The sequence below is a fragment of the Ochotona princeps genome, chromosome 5 (assembly GCF_030435755.1).
Source record: "Ochotona princeps isolate mOchPri1 chromosome 5, mOchPri1.hap1, whole genome shotgun sequence".
NCBI lineage: Eukaryota > Metazoa > Chordata > Mammalia > Lagomorpha > Ochotonidae > Ochotona > Ochotona princeps.
Genome location: NC_080836.1, coordinates 37,260,687 through 37,282,765, shown reverse-complemented (window position 1 = coordinate 37,282,765; position 22,079 = coordinate 37,260,687). Strand labels below are relative to the sequence as shown.

The following is a 22,079-nucleotide window of genomic DNA, read 5'->3' as shown; positions in this document are numbered from 1 at the left end:
AAAGGAAAAACACAAGTATTTTAGATGTGAGTCAGTAAGAATGGGGAACAGTGTATCCCACAAGTTCCCTATTGAATCCTGTGGTCACAAACAGACCAGCTATCCTGAAACAGCATAATTTCAACTAGGTTATGCAAGTTTTTTCTTTTTAATCTGCTGCTTTGAGAAAAAAATGCAAGAATTCTCTTACATCATAAAGGTCATTTTTTTTTAACTTCCATGAAGTCAGATGCCTCAGTAACTTCACTTCTAAATTAATTCTACGTGATGCATAGGACTAGAGTGTCTCACCAAATTTTCCCAAGATTGAAGATCCATTTTTTTTTCTGCGAAATATTCTAAGGTGATGCCATGTAACATTTTATTAAAAGATGATTCAATATCTAAACACAATTAGAAAAACCGTCCAGTCTACATACCGTGTCTTTTGAAACAGTGGTTCAGCTGTTGTTGAAGATGGACATGATGCATGCTCCAAGAACCCACATTCAGCTTTTTTTTTTTTTTTTGAAACATTGCACCAATGTAGAACCAAAGTAACAGTGCATTCAAAGAATGACTTGTGTTGGATTGAACTTTTGCCTTTCAGGAATTGAGTGCTTTGATAAACAAACCAAATCAACAGTTGTGCATAGATCACTGTTGTGTAATGGAAAAATGATAATTATACTGTAAATGTGAAATTTGCTCATGTTTCAAATTTTAATATACTTTTAATAAAACTGAAGTTTCAGTGCTGAATGCATATTATATTTTTATAACTCAATGTCCCTGTACATTTCAATATTTATAGACTGCATACCAGAAATTGCAATTAGCTTGATTTCAATATTTACAAGTACTTCAAGCATAAATTCTGGAGTGGAGCTGAGAGGTGTGGTATGCAGTCACGATTAACCCTCTTCATTGTAAGAATTGACAGAAATGCTCATATCACAAATACAGTCAGCTTTCCCCTGGCCTTAGTCTGTTTCCAACAGAAATATCTGTCATGATTATGTCCTTTAAAGACAAAAATGTTTTTGTGTTCTGTGACAAGTGAATGCTTTTCACAGCTTATAAAATATGTGAGGAAGAATCTGAAACAGCTTAAAGAGATTTTGTCATAAATAACTAGCGATAAAATACTCTTTACATGTAGTATGGATTTACAAAAGTGTAATTGACATATTGCTGAAAGCCAAAATATTTAAATCAAAGATAAACACTAATAAAATACTAACTTTTATTTAAAATATTCTAATAAATAGAAGAAAATGTTACTATAAAAAGAACTATAAGGAACTATACTATGAAAATGTTATAAAAGGTGACAGGTTGTGTTTTCCTTTAAAATGACGACCACATTAGTGAGTCGAAAAAAATATTCTGGCTTAAATTGGCATTTACTGCCTTTTTTGTTTGTTTGTTTGTTTGTTTGTTTGTTTGTTTTTGCTCTCAAAAGTTTCTGGACTCTAATTATTGGTTCACTTTGTATTCATTCAGTAAGATGCACAACTCTTCACTGCAGAGAGCCATGCCATGGACAGATTGAGCAAATGTCACAAAAAATCATGTTAATATGAAACACTTCAAGTTCAAGTGTATGAATCTGACAAGATGATGTTCGAAATGATCAGTGTCAAAACATCAACAAAAGGAGAATAAAAGCATTTTTTATTTTTATCCAAATATATCAGACTTCAGAATTTAGGTTAGTTTCAACAAAAACTTCACCATAGATCATTCAAACCAGGACATGGTAAGAGTGAAAGGGAGTACTTTTAATAACTGCACATGTAGAACAGGTATAATCTTTAATTTTCCTGGATCAACCTCAAAAATGGGATTAGACTGCAATTACATGCAGAAATCATACCTTTCTCACAGATATGTGAAAAAGATAAAATAATACAATTCACTCAAATTAATTTTGGCAATAGTAGCTGTTTTTCATCGGTCGAGTATCAGTCCAAGTTTATCACCTCCCTAAGCCAGCTATCACTTCAAAATTAATTAGCCAGTATAATAATTTTCCAATGCAATACCCTGCTTTCATTCTCTTAATTGGTATTTTGTCGATCTGAAATTGTTTCAGTTAATGTTTGTCTATCTCCTTCCCATGATCCTACAGTATTCAAGTGTTCATGGTGAACAGAGTCTTCCTCCCACTTGGTTATGTCCCGGTCTCCAGGAATGGAAAGATGCCTCGGACACTGAAGGCATGCAAACATTTTATTAAATGAATGAATACATTCAGAGAGTTTGTTTTTGGTTCCATTTTCTCCTTGGTACCAAAGACAAATTAAACCAACTCTCCAAAGTAAATTATGGCTCTATTTATTTTTTTAAGTAATTGGACTAAATGATCCATGCAGTTCATTCCACTGCTGATAATTAAGTCATGCCCTCTGTACCCCCTTATCTCTTTGCTACTATTTCCTTTCCTACCTGCAGCAAATAAGAAAGTTGATTAAGGGGTAGGGCGACCACTCTGCTCACAGTGGATAGATGCTCAAGGTTGATCATTTTGCCAGTAACAATCCCCTGGTATATGTTTTGCACCTACAGAATTTGGTTGATACAGAGGTAGCCAGAAGGTATTATTATAGTCAATGATAAAACTGTTGATGTAATAATTTGCCAATAATAAAATCATTAGAGGCTTACTAAAAACTAGGTAAAGGTGGGAGCCCAAATCACCCCTTAACAATTTACATGTTAATGGGAAAGGAATTCATTCTAGGCAAACAAGGCTTGCAATGTCCAAATACATTTTTACAGGAAATCTATGATTTTCTGATAAGATGCACTTCTAAATAATCATGAAAATCACTGCACTATAAATTCTTATTTTGGAGGTGTCCTACTGATGAATAATTTTGATTCTCACAAGTGAGTCATAAATATTAGAAGCAAGGATTCCAAAAACAATACTGATAAAATTATTTGGAAAGGCTAAGGGATCCAAGAAATTAATAAAACCAGTGTTCATTTAAAAAATTGCATGTGAGATAATTGCAATTTACCTAATTTGAACTTCTCTCTGGTCTGCCCAAAACTTTCTTCTTGATCTCTGTGTGACAAGCATGGAATAGCTTGCAAAGGTGAGCAAAAACCCATTTTGTTTTTTTACAACAAATTCCATAAACAAGAGAACAGCATAAAAGAGACTCAATTAGACATACATCCTTTAGGCATAGATAATGTTTCATTGCATTGTTGTGTGTCCTTAATGAGTATCAATTTTTAAAATGGATGCAATTTCCAGAAAAGGAATGAAAATGTTTCTTATTGACTCAGTTTTAAATGGGGATCAATAACTATATGATTTCATACAGATTCTGATATATTCAATGAAAATTGGCTACTGACTGTTATAATGATTCAGCATTTGTTCAAAGCTCAAATTTATATTAAGTCATAGATCAGATTTTAATTAGTCCAGGAAAGGAACAATTTTCAAATTAAGCAGCATTTATTACCAGCACTAGCAACTTCTAAAAAATCAAAAAAAATTTCAATGATATACCAAGTACTGGTATGTTTTAAATTTTACAAGTTAACTATAAACTGGTTATGTTTTTGCAGGGCCATAAATAGCACAAACTTGCATGACTCTCTCATATAAAGCACAGTTGAAAACCTTCCAAGACCATAAACAGCAGAAAACACTAAATCAGAGTTTAAAATGACAAATAATTTAAGGCTAAAATATTTGGTATTAATAATTAATGTCAGTAGCCTTTCTAGTCTAATAAAGGAAACATGCACAAGAACTACAACTTGGAACAAAACATCACCAATTTATCTGATATATATGTATGTATGAACGTATGTCTGTATATATATATGTATATGTGTGTATACATGTATATATACACATATATGCAATTTTATCGCCCTGAAAACTACCCACTCATGTTTGGCTTAATACATATGTTAGAAATGTGGGGGAAGTATCTTCCCGTTAAATATATATATATATATTTTTTCCAAGAATATACAATATAAATATGCCATTTATAAATCATGCCATAAAACTAAATGCAAAATTTGCACATTATTGCATGCTTGATGTGATAATACATGCCTGTTAATGACTCTCTTATGATGTACCTCCTTCATAACTTTTGCTTTCTGTACAATAGCAATAATTGGGAAGGAGGGGTGCTCAAATATGATTACAGGGCTAGGGGATGGTATAATTTTTAGGTTCCTTAGGGAGGGATAATCTCATCAGCCAAATATTGGACTACAACTAAATCAAACATTAAATAATGCCTTAAGGGGATCTATTGTTATGTGAAGCGATCAGAGTTCATTTTTCTTAATTTGGCTGGAAGATTCCCTTCCATCCTAGTGGTTCCACCAGCCATCTTTTGAAGCTTTGGTGGCAAATCAGCCACAGACTGGCTCATAGGATCAGACAACATCTTGGTGGTTTTAGACACCAGTTTTTCTTCTGAGTTGCCAGGAACTGAACTTATTCGCTGAAGTTTCATAGGTAAATCTCCCAAACTGTAAGCTTTTTCTGAAGTTGTAGAACTCATCCTCAACAGTTTTTTGGGAAAGTCTTCTCTCCCAGTAATCTTCTGAAGCTTAGATGGAAGTTTTGTAGTAATGTCTTCCAGTCCATCTAAGCAATCCACTGAATTATGTCTTTCTTTGCTATTGGTTATGGCTGGTGCTATTAAAGGTGATGACATAAGAAGCATTTCCTCCTGCTCTTTCACACTGTAAGGTGGGGTTGGAACTTCAAATGTTGCATGGAACTGTGAGTAGTCAACTTTAAAGAATCCCTCTTCCAAAGAAATTACAGGAAAAAAACGATGACCCCAGAGAACTTCATCTTCTGTGTACGATGTTCGAGCTTGACAAGTCATTCCTATGAGAATAAAAAGAATCATATTGATGAATTACACACAGTGGAAGCACACATAAAGACAATTTGATCAAAATAATTGATTTGCTGTCTCATTTGTGATTTGATTATTAATACAATTAGAACAAATAATCAAATAGGTTGAAAGTTTTACTGCGGCTTAAAAGCTTTGATACATATACTTAAATGAAAGACATAGGATGCTGATCTTGCTCCTGTTTGAATGATAATATATCATCATTATTGTTTACTATCCATAAGCCAAAAAATGACATTGAACTATTTCAGAACATACAAACCTCTATAGGCACATGATGGGGAATTTATATAATCTTCTTCCATCATTCAAAAAGCAATATTGTGGCTGGGGGAGAAGCAATGTGAGGGCAGAGTGATGTCACAGTGAGTAATGAATGTCACTACTGAAACACAAGCATCCCCAAAGGGCAACAATTCATGTTCTGACGGCTACACTTCTTATCCAACTTATCCAACTCTCTGTTGATTTTCCATAGCAAAGCAGCAGAGAATGTTCCAAGTGCTTCTGCCTCTGGAATCCATACGGGAAATCTGGTAGAAGCTCCTGTTTCCTGTGTTCAGCCTGGTCCAGCACGGTCACTGCTGCCATCTGTGGAATGACCAAGTGTGTGGCGCTCTCTCTCTCTCTCTCTCTCTCTCTCTCTCTTTTGCTCTCTTGCTCTCTCTCTCTCTCTCTCTCTCTCTCTCTCTCTCGGTTTTTGTTTCTCTGTACTACTTTGCTCTTCTGTAGAACAAAGCATGGAAAATAACAGCTTTTTCATAGGATTGTTGTGAACATGAAATAATATACAAGGAAATGTAAAACACATTAATTCATTATAGTATCTAGAGATAATTGGATCTGAATAAGTGAGAGCTTAGTGAGGGCTGGCAAGGGGAACTAGCAGGATCAAAGATGACTTTCTGGCATAAAGGAATGAGATATTTTTATGTTAGATAATGAAAAGCCATTGTGGTGGATCTATGGTTTTGGATCTGTAAGACCAAAATGAGCTTTTATTCAAGTTTCAGTGATCCATTACTGAAATCAACTCTACAGGCCATTCTGCCCTACTAATACTAGCACCTCAAACATTTATTATTTCCTTCTGGTAAAAATATTCAAAATCTTTTCTTCTACATTTTATCTAGGCACAAAAGCGGGAAAAAGAAGAGGAAAGGTTGATTACCAAATGCTCCTTTACAGTCAGGAGTAAGATGCTGTGGAGTTTCATTGCACAGGATAGTTCATACAGATAAGGATGACATAATATTTTTTTTATTGAAAACATTACAAAGACTTTTGAATTGTTTTAACTTTACCATCATAATACCTCTAGTACTTTTTAACCTCAGAAACTTATATCAGACAACACATAATTTAATGTACTATGGTTCATATCAGTTACTGAATATCCATGTTCATAATCAATAACATGTCACAAAAAGCTCCCAAAATATTTACACATAAGAATAACAAAATCTATAAGATATTTCACAGTTTTTATAGATGTCCTCTCTTGTAAAGCAGCAGTTTTCTAGTCTTTGACCTAATATTTCATAATTTAAAAAGATAAATTACCACACAAATAACATTTAAATTGTATTTCATGATATACTGACTCACTTTTATATTCAGAAATGTAATGGGGCCGGCTTTGTGGCATACGGGTTACACCTCTACCTTTAACATTAGCATCACATACAGGCACCGGTTTGAGACACAGATGCTCCAGTTCTCATCTAATTACCAAAGCATCTGCGAGAGCGACAGAAGATGGATGCCTGCACTGCTTGGGCCATGCATTCACACGGGAAACCCAAACACTCCTGGCTTTTGACTTTGGCATTTCCCAGCCTTGGCCACTGTAGCCATTACATGAAGGAACCAGCAAACAGAAGATTTCTCTCTCTCTCCCTCTCTCTCCTTCTTCTCATCTTCATCCTCCATTCCCTGTAACTGCTTTTCAAGAAAATAAAAGCTATTTAAGAAAAACTAGATAAAGTATGTGAAATAACAAATATGTGCTTTTCCTATACACTAAGATCAGGGATAATGCAATGAAATACCCTTTACTTTCTCCCTAAAAGCTTTACTCTGTAAATTCATGTGGTATATGTAAATTCTCTACATAATTTTCCTGTGCACAGGACTAATTAAATTTCAGACACAAGATCATACCAAGTTCAAATAGATAAGTGATACTACTTCTCCTACAATCCTATTTTAATTTTAAAATCATTTCACGGACAACAGCTATTGAGCAGAATTATCTAGAGTGAGGACACATACAATATAATACAGTAATGTGAATTATAGCATATAAGTTTACCCTCTCATCAACGTAAAGGCATGTGTGCTTTAGCAACTAGAAGAAAACTAGATGATGATATTTGTTCAAATGTTCCTAATAACAAGAACACTGAAATTTAGTGAAGTGACTATCATTATATTAGCCCATTTCAAATTGGGTAGTCTTTTTTTTCTTTAGAATAATAATCTGAAATAAAAAAAAAAATGGAATTCTAAGTTACTGATTTTTCAGGCCATATCAAGGATTGTTTCCTTGAACTTTACTAGAATCTGTGGTAAAAAACCAGAGAATCATAAATTGAAAGATAAAATGAGAGAAATACAATTTTAATTTGGGGGAACTATTGAATGATGATTATAAACATGATCAAAACAACCAATGCCCAATGACATTCGGAGTGAAAACAGATTTTCAAATGCTTGTTCACATTGCCATACCTAAAGAACTGCTGCTGAGGTGCAGGTGCACGACTGAGACTGAAAAGAAAAGTAGGGATTCCTTGTGAGGCAACATCTTCTGATAAAGGAACAGTATACTCACTTGGATGCCAATTGCACTATCTAATAGGCTCGGAAAATTACCTAACGTGCTCTGGGTACTTTCCATTTTATGTAGATAACAATGTCCTCTCTTGTAAAACTGCTGACAGTTTGCAATTTAAGGGTGCAGGATGATCTTGGGATTTTGACAACACCTGATAGAGACTGCGGGACTTGCTGTTCTGTAGCATTCACTGATGCTTTCTGTTCTTTCAGAAAATCACTGATACCAGCCTAACATAAGCAAGAGCTGTATCATATTACTAATTTAGTCCATCCCAATAACATGCATAGCCTCTGAGTATAATTATTTTAAAAATCATCAGGCATAGAAAAAAGTTACATCACTCATATTCCCAGCTTTTACAGCTTCTCAACATTTGCCATGCATTTTCTCTAACTGTAGCACAGACTAAATCTAGGAAGTTGAAGTAAATTAAAAAGCTCTGGAACAAGATGAATGATAAATGTAAATTACAGTACTGTATTATATTTTACCACAAACATTCAGTAAGATTTTAAAATTTATTTATTTTGCTATTCTTATCATATTTTGAATTCTAGGTAGGTACACAAATATCAGATATTTCTAACTTACAAATATCATAGTTTTAACATCTGCTTTCACCTCAGTGCATTGTTAATTTGTTGTCAATAATTAGACGATGCTATGGAATCTTCATAAATTATATGACAGAAAAATATCTGTGATTTCAATTTGTGGTTTATACAGGAGTTGAGATAAGATATGTTTGAGGGACTCTTTTATTTTGCAAGTTTCCAAAAATGGTGCTTAAAAAATAAAATGCAAATTTTAATTGAGAAGCTTCAAAGCAGATATAATTATGTTGTCTAAGTATATGCATGTATCATAGCATCTTTTCTGTCTAGAATTCTTTATATCACTACTCTAATCCAAATTATTGTTAAATAACCCTTGCTTACATTCAAAGCTGAAAATGTCATTCAATCCAGATAAGTGCAGGTGAGCACCACTATTGATAGGGTACTATGTAATTGTACCTCTTAGCTAGCAATATGACTGTTTGCATGTTTTAATCGGATTCCAGACTTGAACAAATGCAGTGAAAATCAACACAAGCTCATCTCTGTGGAAACTGGCAAAGCAACAGATGCTGCTACTGGAAATAGCTAGGACTTCTGAATCTTCAGATGAAAAACATTTTGTGAGGAGGGGTTTGTTCCATGCTTGATTCATGGATTTAAAGAGGTAGATTTTATTATTTAATGTAATTTATTCCAAAGGCACAATGTCTATTTAAAATAGCGGGGCCAATGTAGCTTAACTTGTTTAGTATAAAAATTTTTCCTTTTCCTGATTTTGCCTTCATACAACACTAAAGTGCATCTCTTTAATGAATTAAACATTTATTAAAGGACAGCTTAGGGCCTAGCATGGTAGCCTAGTGGCTAAAGTCTGTCTTACATGCGCCAGGATCCCATATGGGCACCGGTCCTAGTCCTGGCAGCCCCATTTCCCATCCAGTTCCCTGCTTGTGTATTGGAAAAGCAGTTTAGGATGACCCAAGGTCTTCGGACCCTGCACCTGCATGGGAGACCTGGAAGAGGCTTCTGGTTCCTGGCTTGAGATTGGCTCAGCTCCAGCCATTGTGACTGTTTGGGGAATAAAACATTGGATGGAGGATCTTCTTCTCTTTCTCTCCTCCTCTCTGTATATCTGACTTTCCGATAAAAATGAAACAAACCGTTTTTTTTTTTTTTTTAAGGACAGCTTTGAAAGCTTGCTAAGTGAAAATGGCAAAGTGAATCAGTATTTCACAAGCCCTTAGTTCAACTTTGAGAATATTCAAAACTCATTAATTTAGACTGTATACATCGCCATTTGAGATTGGCAACACAGGGCTAAAAACAATATAACCACAGGCCAAAAAGGATATCTCGATTCTGTGACACAGAAAATATCACACAATCAATAACTTCTGCATTGCAGAGACTTTATCTAAAGCTTACCTAATGTGGAAGTGGCTTTAAAGTGGGGGGACAGAGGATTGCAGCGAGAAGAAGAACTCATTCTCTAGAAATGGTGGCAGTTTTATGAAATGTGCATTAAGTAAAAACAAAAACAAGAATTATAAAAAAGGAAAGCTTCCTCAGTTAAGCTGGGTACTACTAATGTCTTTATAGAGCTATGAGTCGAATATCTCTGCAAGTGCTTTTCATAACTTCTGTTCTATCCTACTCACATTTTGCTTAGGAAAGTAGTATTAACCCCTTCCTATTTTCCAGAGGTGGAAACTGAGTGACAGAGTTGCTATAAAGTAGTAAGAGCACACAGAGGGGATGAAGCCACAATTTAGAGTTGAGGGATGGGTTGTACAGCCGGTTGGGTTGCTGCCTGTAACCCTGGAATTCCATATGGGTGCCAGTTTGCAACCATTGCTCCACTTCTGATTTGTTAATGGTTGGGGAAGAGTGAGGGAAGATGACCCAAGTACCAGAGCCCCTGTCACCCACATAGGAGATCTGGAAGAAGCTCCAGGCATCTGGCTTTAGACAGATCCAAATCTGGCAGTTGCAGGCATTTGGGGAATGAACAGGTAGATGGAAAATGTCTCTCTCCCTCTCAACCCTCTATCTCTCTTATCTGTAACTCTGCCTTTAAAATGTATTTTTAAAATTTTGAAAGAAAGAAAGAAAGAAAGAAAGAAAGAAAGAAAGAAAGAAAGAAAAAAAAAGAAAGAAAGAAAGAAACTGAGCCTGAACATTCATGCTGTCGGGCCTGGCATGATAGCGTAGTGGTTAAAGTCATCGCCTTGAATGCACCCGGATCCCATATGGGCGCCGGTTCTAATTCCAGCAGCTCCACTTCTCATCCAGCTCCCTGCCTGTAGCCTGGGAAAGCAGTCAAGGACGGCCCAAGGCCTTGGGACGCTGCGCCTGCGTGGGAGACCTGGAAAACCTCCTGGCTCCTGGTTTTGGACTGGCTCAGCTCCAGCCGTTGTGACCACTTAGGGAGTGAATCATCGGATGGAAGATCTTCCTTTCTGTCTCTCCTCCTCTCTGTATATCTGACTTCGCAATAAATAGTTTTTTTAAAAAAAAGAAAATTCATGCTGTCAACTCCCATGTCATAGGCCTTTCAATCAAGTTATACTGTACAGTAGAAGGTGAGTATTAGAAATATCCACACCATTAATGAATGTTCATGATAATGTGTCAAATTTGGGGTGTAAGATCATCAATTCTATGATTTTCTGATTAGGGAACCAGATGCAGTACAATGAAGACAAAAATGAGAGACAAAGAAAATGTCAGTTTGTATAGATATGAATATCAGAAGTATACTGCATAGATCCATGAAATGCATACAGAGGCTTGAAGACAAGCCATAGCTCAACCTTGTGGTCCACGTTGTTTAACTCAGTGAGTCTGCCCTTGGCACTCTGAGCTTAAGTTTTTCTAGTCACTAAAATTAACAATGGCACTTATGTGTTGGATCCATCAGATTCTGTTTGTGATATGATTGATAAAGTTTTTAAAAATGTTATCCTTTATATTTACTTTTGATATTAGCTTTGGAAAATATAGGAAAGCAAAAAAGACAAGTACATTTTTGGATAAATCATCCTTCAATTAAATAGGCAAAATTGCTTATATCCTCCCTGGAAAGTGGTAAATTCTGAATTGTTAAATATTAGTGAGAATATTAATTATATTGGGTACTTAAGAAGAAGTTACCATGCACAACACAAATTTTACTAATTTTAATCATTATACCATCACAACAAAACTGTGAATGAGATTATATGACTTTCATATATCAGGAAAACACAACAGCTTGTAAAATTCAAATAACAGAACATATGCAGAAGCGCTAACTCCAGAATACATACTGATTCCTACACCCACGTTCACTAGTAACTTTTCTACTTTATGACTTCTTTAGCAATAGGGCATTGGAATCTAGCTACATAATTGAAAATTAATACATATACATCCATCCTTGCATGTATGCATTTGAGGTTACTAATCATTAATGGTGCATGATTCATTTCTGCTGCAGGGTATAGATATCTAAAAGGCTTCCAAAATAAAGAAAAGTTTCAGGTAATCTATAACAATCTGAAGCAAAGAAATCCTCCAGTATATCCAAAGATGATATTTTGGTGTACAAAACAAGCAGACCATATTAGTCATCAAAACTATTCCCATGCTAGATAAAGCAATGTTGCCATGGCTAGACTCATCCAACAGCAAACAGTGAATCTCAACTCCACTGTTATTTGATGTGTGTGCTTGATAAATTGCTAAATCACTTTTATCCTAAATTTCATCATCTGTAAACTGAATCCTACTCTGCCAATTTTACATCAGTATTATTATGCTTAAAAACAATTAAGTGATACCGATATGTAGAATGGTTTCTAGCCATAAATCCCATAAGTCTGCAAGTTGCATTTACACTCAAAAAATTGAAACACTGAAGAAAATCCACCATAACACATTGCTTTTCATTCCTTAATCAAACCTCCTTTTGTCTTCAGATTGTAGCTGTTTGTAAAAATGGAATCAGTTGATGGCTTAGCATACCGAGCAGTTTGTGTTATCACAAGTTATTTCCTATCCACCTTGCCTATTCCTACAAGGATTATTCGCTGAGGTCTGTAGCTGTTTCTTTTCTAAAGTACTTCCAAAACTCACCCATCCTCCAAGATGTAATAATAACTGTGAGGCTCACTTGGCATTCTGTGCATGTTCTCTATTGTGCTGCACTGAAATGAACTCAAATTTAAACTATAAACTTTCTGAAGCTTATGGTTTTTAAAATCTTGTTTATAAAACATAAAGACACTGTGTACTGCACTGCTCAATAACACTGAGGTTACTAGCATCAGGCTCTTCTGGGATAAGGGTTGCAAAACCATTAAGAATACATAAATTGCTTCCAGAAACTGTAGTTTTCAAATAGATGGAATCCCTTTAAAGCTCAACATATTCTGCTCAAACAGACTTCTAGAGAGGAGTGGAAGTTCCTGGCCTATATTCAGCCCACTAGTATCCTCTATTATTTACAAGCACTTGGTTTTACAATGTGTTCTGAGACGTTAGTTTGCTTTTGCTGCTCAAGCTAGGTCAAAAAATTCCTTAAAAATAAGAAGAAAAAACAAAAACCCAATTATATTTGTAAAAATAAAGCATCACCAAGAAATTTAACAACAAATATTTCAAGCCTAATAAGTTCCCCAAAGAATAAAAAAAAATAGATCTTTAAAAATAACTGACAGAATAAATTGCTGTGACTCCCCAAAAAGTTTACAAGTGGGAATGCCAAGGGTCAATGATGGTAGAAACTATGATACGGGATTCATGATGCTGGAAGAATATTAATCAGAGACAGGACAGAAAAATCAAGACTTTGAGCTAATGTGTGGTGTAGGGGTCAAGCTGCAGTTTGGAAACATGCATTCCATATGCCTGGTTCTAGTCTGCACTATTCCACTACACATTCACCTTCCTAAGAACACAGACCCTGCGATGCAGAGCTGATTGTTCAGATGCTAGGGTTGCTGTCTCCACAGCAGAGACCAAGACTGACTTCTGGGTTAACAGCATCCAGCTGGTTCAACTTGGCTGTTTTAGCTCTTTGGAGAGTGAACCACTGAACAAAGATTTCTCTTTCTGCACATTGTCTGTCTCTCTACCTTTTTAATAAGAGTTAAGGCAAACAGAAAATTTTAAAAAGTGAACATGTAATTTGAATATAAATTTAAAATGGCTCCTGTTTTTAAAGATGACTATTAATGACTGTCATACTATTCATTGAGTTAAATTCAGATATGAAATGTGGATCATAGTAATAAGAAATAATAATTTCTTGTCATTTACTTATTTGTGTTTGTTTTTCTTTTTTATTCCTTTTAAAATTATTTGTATTGTAATGCAGAATTTGCAGAATGAGGAGAGACAGAGATGTTCCATCTGTTGATTCACTCCACTGGACCACGGTGGCCAGAGCTAAGAGTTGAACTCTGAAGCTGGGAACCCGGAGATTCTTCCAGGTCTCCCACATGAACGCAGTGTCCCAAGGCTTTGGGTCATCCTCTGCTGTTCTCCCAGGCCACAAGCAGAGGGCTGGATTGGAAGTGGAGCAACCTAGACTTGAACTGGTGCCCAGCTTGGATGATATCACTAGTAGACAGAGGATCAGCTTGCCAGGCCACTGCACTGGTCCCAAACTTTCATTCTTTCTTCTCTTTTTTAATATTAAAGGCAAGAGAAACAGGCAGAGACAAACTTTCATTGACTAGTTCACTCCCCAAATGCCGTAATGGTCAGGTCTATCCCAAGGCAAAGAGCCAGAAGACTGAAGATTCATTCTGGTCTCCCACATGGATGGCAGGGGTCCAAGGACTTGGGTCATCTACCACTGCTTTCCCAAGCACATTAGCAGCAAGTTGATTTAACTGCAGTAGCTGAGATTCAAACTGAGTCTGTTCTGAGGGAGGCACATTAACACCATGCACTCAATGCCACAAATCTATGATATCATTATGAAAACAAATTAGATGGGATTGTGATCTAATAATCAGTAAACATTTGATTACTGATATATATTCATACAATTGATTTCCATGCTGTGTTGACAAATCTCTGGCTTCAATTCTACTCTTACTTGATGCAGAAGCAGTACAAGATTTTACTAATCCCCTTTCAACTGAGTTTCGTTCTCTTCATTCAGCAATGTAGATGTTCCCTTCTCAGCTTACCTTTTTCTTCGTTCTGTTCATCAAAACTGCTAAAACATGTTTCCATGCATTGCCAATTACAGAATCAAACAGCTGCCTAAATCTATTCATGCCATCGTTTTTCTCCTAATAAATATGACTTTTAGATTCCAAAACATCTTAATTGTATAATGTAATCTAGTTACTGCTTTAAGAAATCCATATTATAAGACTGACAAAGGAAAACATATTTTTCAAAAGGAAAAAAAAATGCATTTCCGATTTAAGAAACAGAACATTTTTCAGATGACTTTGGAATTTAATTTTTGGAGAACAGTATTCTTAGTCTTAAGGGAAAAAATCTAAAAATTTTTTCTAAATTAATAACCTGTATTTCAACTTTTTCAAAATGTTACATCTAAAATGCAGCCATTAAATGATTAGATTAATCAATTTTTAAGGAAATCTACAATACTGCGTTTTGCAATGTGATGTTTATGTAAAATAAATACATAAGTAATAAAAACAAATGTCAAATTTCCAGTATGTCTCCCTAGTTCCTCCAAAATCATACTGTAAGCTATCATTACAATGTAATCTAGAAACTCAATGTTTTTAAACATGTATTTATCTGAAAGGCAATGTTATTATACAGAGGAAAGAGACAGAGAACACAAGATAGAGAGATGTTCCATTCACTGATTCACTCCTCAAGACAGGGCTGGGAAAGGTAGAAGGCAGGAGCCAGGAACATTATTCGGGTCTTCTACCTGTGAGTCAGGACTTAAATATTTGATCATGTCTTGCTGCTTTCTAAAGAAGTTAACAGGGAGCTTGATTGGAATTGGAGCTCCAGAGACTTCAAACAGTGTCCATAAGGGATGCCAGCATCACAGATCCTGGGTTAACTTGCTGCATTGTAACAGCACCCAAGAAATATTTTATAGATTGAAAACCAAATCATCTGGGGAGTCAATCAAGAAATGGTAGATCTCTCTTTGTCCATCTACGTTTCTGTGAATTATTATTCAAAAATAATATAAATCTTCAAAAATTTAACTGTCTTTTAAATATACAATGTCATAGAGGCTGTACCAGCCTGCAGCCCCACCAGCAGTGGAGTAGGGTTCCCTTTTCCCCACAACCTCGCCAACAAGTGTTGCTGGTGCTTTTATTCATGTGGGCCAGTCTTACTGGCGTTAGGTGGTACCTCATTGATGTTTTAATTTGGATTTCCCTTATTGCCAGGGAACTTGAGCATTTTTTCATATGTTTATTTGCCATTTGGGTTTGTTCCTTTGTGAAGTGTCTGCCCATTTCCCGTGCCCATTTCTTGAGTGGCTTGTACGGAGAACATTCAAACAACTCAAAATCAACATACCGTATGATCCAGCAATAGCACTCCTAGGAATATATCCAGAACACGTGTTTTATGAGAAACCAACATGCACTCCTATGTTCATACCAGCACAATCAGTAATTGCAAAAACATGGAAGCAGCCAAAATGCCCATCAGCAGAGGATTGGATAAGAAAGCTATGGTTCATCTACTCCATGGAATACTACTCAGCTATTCAAAAAAACAAAATGCAGTTCTTTGTAGCCAAATGGGCCAAACTGGAAACCATAATGCTAAGGGAAATGAGCCAATCCCAAAAGGTTAAATACCACATGTTTGCCTTAATTTAAGATGATATGATGTTATGTATAACATGTTATGTTATGTATGTTACATGTTGTGTATAAACTAAAATTGAAATGTCAATGAGGTGGTCACAGAATGTGGTTAAGAAATTGCATTTTTTTAACATGTTGGCTGCTCAATACTATGTCAATTAATTCCATAATGATGTAAATTTTTGCTGATGGTATGTTAGTGCTTTTAATTGACTGGGATGATACTCTGCTGGCTCTGTCTTCAGACCAGAGAGGGTATACCTAAGAAGCCGTTGAACTTGACTGGACAATAAGATGCTGGACTCTATGTTTGGTATATGCTTGCAATGGGGGAATCTCAACTGAACTTGAACTGTGGTTATGCAACAAGGTGGAGGAATCCACCATGGTGGGAGGGTTTGGGGAGGGGTGGGGAGAACCCAAGTACCTATGAAACTGTGTCACATAATACAATGTAATTAATGAATTAAAAATAATAAATAATTTAAAAAATAAATATACAATGTCAGATAAGCACATGCACACATATTACAGGTACCCAAACTTACATATATCCCACATTACCACAACCATGAATGTGCCAATGGCATACATAATCAACTTTAATTAGAAATAACATCTAACATTTACTAAATTTATTAAGCATCTAATTTCTGCCAGAGACTCTTTAAGGTACTCAACGATTAGGAAATACAGGAGTGGAATAAAGAATTCACCTTCAGCCCCACTTTTTTTTAAGGTTATTCCTGCCACACAGTTAACATATACACAGTGAGAAAACCACACCGTGGCGTGGAGAGATACAAAGGTGAAACTTTTGGTGCATAAATTTAACTAACTCTTGCTGCCTATTAATCCACATCAGTTGCAAACACGATCCAGATTGTAGTAATCTTCTTATTGGAGTTCTTACCCATTTTAACCACCTTGAGTTCAATACTACGATGGGTATTAGATGCTTAGTACATTCCCAAGAGGACATAGCAGGGTGAGTGGAAGGCAAGGTCAATTATAATTGTTGGTGCAGGCGAAGTTAGCCAACTTTTTGAATAACACAGATCTCTACAATCATGCCAATCTAGTACACCAGCACTCTAGATGTGTTACTAACAGAACAAATGATAAACTTATTAATGAAGCAGGGGAAATGACTCTTTGGATTCCTTTTGTTGCCTGATGATATATTGATGACATATCAATTTTTTCATCTCCTGAACTTAAAATTTGAGGAGACACATGTTTTTCCTAATGGTTAAGTTGTCAGTTGGGAAGTTCATGCTCCATTTCAGAGTGCTTGGTTCTTGTCTCAGTTCCAGCAACGGATTCCAGCTTCCTGCTACTATGGGCCCAGGGAGGCAGTGGGGACAGTACAAGTGGTTAGATCCTCACCATTCATATGGGAGAGGAATCGGATCCCCAGCTCTTGGATCTGGTTCCTACCTTGCTGCTATTATTAGTAAACATATCGTTTCTGCCAGACATCATTCTAGGTGTTCAGTTACAAGGTACTACAGCACTGGAGTGAAATAGTAGATGGGTACATGTTCACCCTTGTTTGCTCTCTATATCTCTCAGAGTCAAAAATATGGACTCAGAAACACTTCTACCACATCTTACACTGGTTAGGGGAAATTTAGGAATATGAATGCTATATAATTACTACATACATTTTAAGTAACTGTTGAACAAAAGCAAAACACTTGCTGAGAAATCACATACAGTAATAAACAGCTAGGGTTTATTTCCTCACACCATCTTGAGATATTCAAAAGTATGTGCATCAGGTGCCATTCACTAGAGAGTTTAGATGTAACCACTGAATGATGGAATAATTAAACTAGTTTTGATAGACTTGAAAACTTTACCTATACTGAATTTGAAATCCTGCTGGATTTTTTTCCTATGCAACTACAGTTATCACCTTATCAAAGGTTGCATATCTGCCAGATAATATAAAATGAATTTCATTCATGACTCTACTTTATACAGACTAATACATCCTTTCTAATATTTTAGAAACTTTTAATTTGGCAGAAATGCAAATATATTCTGCTTGCTTGCCTGCTTAGAATAGAGTCTGAATAAATATTTGCAATTCAGCAGTTGTTCTGATTCTGCTTTGCAATAAAAGGTCAGAGAAATTAGCTTCTAATTTTGTAGTTATGCTTCCTATAACGCTTAAATGAAAACGAATTTTCTGTAATTTTTTTGTGGACTATTCCTTTGTTACTTTTATTTTTGAGTGTGAGAATATAACATCATTTTAATTAGTATACATACACATTTTACTATGTGCGTTTTTATAACACATTGTTTGAACATATATGTACAAGTCTTTTAAAGTTATTTCCTGCTGTGACATAAATAGGCATATAAAGCCTGTTAGTTTGCTTAGGATACATCGTTTCTTAGCTTCTTGAATATTATTGCGATTTATTTCAATTTCATGGGGTACAGGGGAGGGACGCTTTTAAATGTCAATGATAAACAATGAAAAATTACTTCTTTAAAACCTCAACTTTTTTTCAGAAAGAAAATGATAACCCAACTCTATAGATTTCTGTTGAATTGCTGTTAAATTTTTAAGGCAGCCTAGACCGTCTCCCAGATTTTAAAACGAAAACTAATCTGCCTACATCCATTCTGCTAATGTGGAAAACCTAGCTGTAGCACCAAAATTCTCAAATGGCCCTGATATTTTATCATATCTATCTTTGTGATTGTGTCAGCATTTATTAACACAATGTTCTATGTTACATAAATGATACTGAAATACCCAGTACATAAAGTGAACTGATAGTTAAAGACATACAAATGTCATAAAACAATATTCAGGGATAAACAAGTTACAGAGAAAGAACACCTGAGATACTGCACAGTAAGATGTTCAGCCAAATCTCCAGTGATGGAATATAAAACAGAACACGTAACTGGCCAAGGAAATGTTTGTTTTCAGTGTTTGACTTCAATCCATGACTTGGCTACCCAGAGTAAAAAAATTGTGTACTTTCCATTTTAATGTCACCTCACTAGTGATGCTCATACTTAAATCTAGCGCTTCCTCTTTTTAAAGATTCATTTGTTTATTTGAAAGGCAGAATCAAAGATTGATAGAAGGAGACACTCGAGGAGAAATCTCCCATTTTCTGTCTCACTTCCCAAATGATCACCTAGGCCAGAGCTGCACAGGCCTAAGCCAGGAACTTCTTCAAGGCCTGCCACGTGGGTGCAGTAACCCTAACCACTTGGGCCATCTCCTGCTGCTGTCCAAAGCCTGTTAGCAGGAAGAATCTTCAGAACTTAAGCAATCGGGTCTCAAAACTGTAGGATGCAGACACCACAGGCAGCAGCTAAACCCACTCATTTTCTAGACTCTGCCGCAAAAGGTGTAAATGATGTATTTTGTTTTCAGGATCCTTGTGATGTAAGCAATTAGGTTTTCTCTCAGATGAAAAGCCTATGTCTATGAAAATACACCAAATACATGAACAAATACCTCATGAAAGCCAGACACATGGAGAGAATGCATATGGAAAGAAGCCTACCATCATATGTCATCAGGCCCGGCACAGTAGCCTAGTGGCTAAAGTCTTGCCTTGCATGGGCCTGGATCCCACACTGACACCAGTTCTAATCCTGGTCGCCCCACTTCCCATTCAGCTCTCTGCTTGTGGCTTAGGAGAGAAGTCAAGGACAGCCCAAAGCCACGGGACCCTGCACCCTCATGGGAGACCTGGAATAGGCTCCTGGCTCCTGCCATCAGATTTGTTCAGCTCTGGCTATTGAGGTCACTTGAAGAGTGAACCAACAGATGAAGATTTTCCTCTCTGTCTCTCCTCCTCTCTGTATATTGGACTTTACAATAAAAACAGAATAAATCTTTTAAAAACTCGTATGTCATAAAAAATCATATGTCATTAGAAATTGCAAATCAAAACGGCAACAGTATGCCTAGAGTCACTACTAGAATGACTAAAGTCTAAAACATCAATAACGTCACAGGCTGGTGAGGATGCGGGACAGGGGACACTCCTTCCTTGCTGGTAAGAACAAGCAATGGTAGAGCCACTCAGAAAAACAGTGTAGAATTAAACAAAATCTAACCATACACCTGAAAAAATTACATTCTTTGAAATTCATGCAGATTTAGAGAAAACGAAGCCCACGCAAAAATCTGTGCAGGATTATTCATAGTTAAGTCATATAACCAACCAAACTTAGAAAAAACTGAGATGCCCATCAAGTGGGGAATGTTTAAACTGTGACACGTCTATACAGCAGAACAATATTCAGTGATAAAACTGTGACATTAGGCCATATAAAGATACAGAGAAAATCAAATACAGCTCACTAATTGAAAGAAATCAGTATAGAAGACTGTATCATTTTAACCATATGACATTTGAAAGAATGAAACTATGAGACAGGGAAAAATCCACGATTTCCCAGTGTTCAGGGGAGGGAGAGCTGAACTGATGACACATGAGAGATTTCTAGGGCAATAAAAATATTCTGTGTGACCTGACAGTGGTGGAATATCTTGGCACATTTGTCGGAGCTAAGAATATAAAACACAACGAGAGTAGGAAATGATATAGACTTGTGTTAATAATGATGTGTCAGAGTTGCTTCACCGATTATGTCAGCAGTACTACAAAGGTGTGGGATGGTTAAACAGGCTGATAAATGGAACAAATTTTGTGAAGATAAATGGGAACTTGGTACTTCCAGCTCAATTTTGCTGTGACTTAGAATGGCTCTAAAAACAAAACGTATTAGTAAAACCATGAAAATCTTTACGTTTTTAAAAAATGAATTATGTGGGCCTGGTACAGCAGGCTAGTGACTGAAGTGCTTAACTTGCAAGCACCAGGATTACACATGGGCACTGGTTCCTGTCCTGGCTGCTTCACCTCTCATCCAGCACCCTGCTTATGATCTGGGAAAGCAGTCAAGGATGGCCTAAACCCTTGGGAAGCTACCACCTCCTGGGAGACCCAGAGGTAGCTCCTGGCTCCTGTGTTCATATTGGCTCAGCTCCAGTCATTGGAACCACTTGGGGAATGAACCAAGAGATGGAAGATCTTCTTCCCTGTCTCCCCTTCTCTCTGTAAATACGACTTTCCAGAAAGAAAGAATGAAATAAAGAATGAAAGGAATGAGGGAGGGATGGAGGAAGGGAGAGTGAAAGAGAGAGAAAAGGAAAGAAAGAAAATCTTTGAAAAAAAGAAATTAAGTAATGTATTCAAAGTCTCAAACTTAATAATTGGTAGAGGTTTTTATCTCTGGTCCAAGTGTAAACTATCCTTGAGAGTCCTTATCAAAAATTATATGCTACATGCCAATCATTTCACTGAAGGTGAAGGCGGATCCAAATAAAGTAAAGCAAATGGTGAGTAAAAAGCACAGACATAAGTTTTATCATCAAATATGTGTTATTTTCTAATAACTTCTAAATTTGATCACTTTAATTCCTAGAGTCATAATTAAATGGTTATGGAGTGTTTTTACTAATTGCTTTAAGGTTAACATGAGAGGTGACAGCAGTCAAACTTTGTGATCCATAAGTTTTGTTCATTCTTAAGAACTTGCTCACCATTTCAGGTAATGTTTGCACACCTACATAAGTAAACTGTGCAACTGTGTCATTAATCTGTCTCTACAGAATGAAGAAAAGAAAAAAATCTGTTTTAATGGCTCAGAAACTGATTTATTAACCCTATGTCTAATACCGAAATTTCCGCAAGCAAAGATAACATTGTGCAGTCATTCCTTAAAATACGAAGACAAAGACCCTTCTTTAACTTGCCAATAAAACTATTATTAACCTTATTGAATCCATTCTCTCTGTTGCTGGCAGCTCTGGAATTCTTAGAGGGAATTATCATGCTCTTTGGTTTTGCATCTTCCCTCATATAGTTCATATTTTTCTTAATCATCTTTCAGATGATTTTTAAGT

The 22,079-nt window shown here is 36.1% G+C and overlaps 1 protein-coding gene across 2 annotated transcripts in view; it reads right to left on the bottom strand.

Annotated features, from left to right (window-relative positions):
* Window positions 1-3,171: 3,171 nt before the first annotated feature.
* The window catches only part of KCNJ3 (potassium inwardly rectifying channel subfamily J member 3), a 142,380-nt gene continuing 123,472 nt past the window's right edge, over window positions 3,172-22,079 (bottom strand). For both annotated transcript variants that reach the window (XM_004577159.2, XM_004577160.2), the window contains one exon: window positions 3,172-4,867. In XM_004577159.2, the coding sequence (XP_004577216.1) occupies window positions 4,281-4,867 (587 nt within the window). In that variant the 3' untranslated portion in view covers window positions 3,172-4,280. The remainder of the gene's footprint in view (window positions 4,868-22,079) is intronic.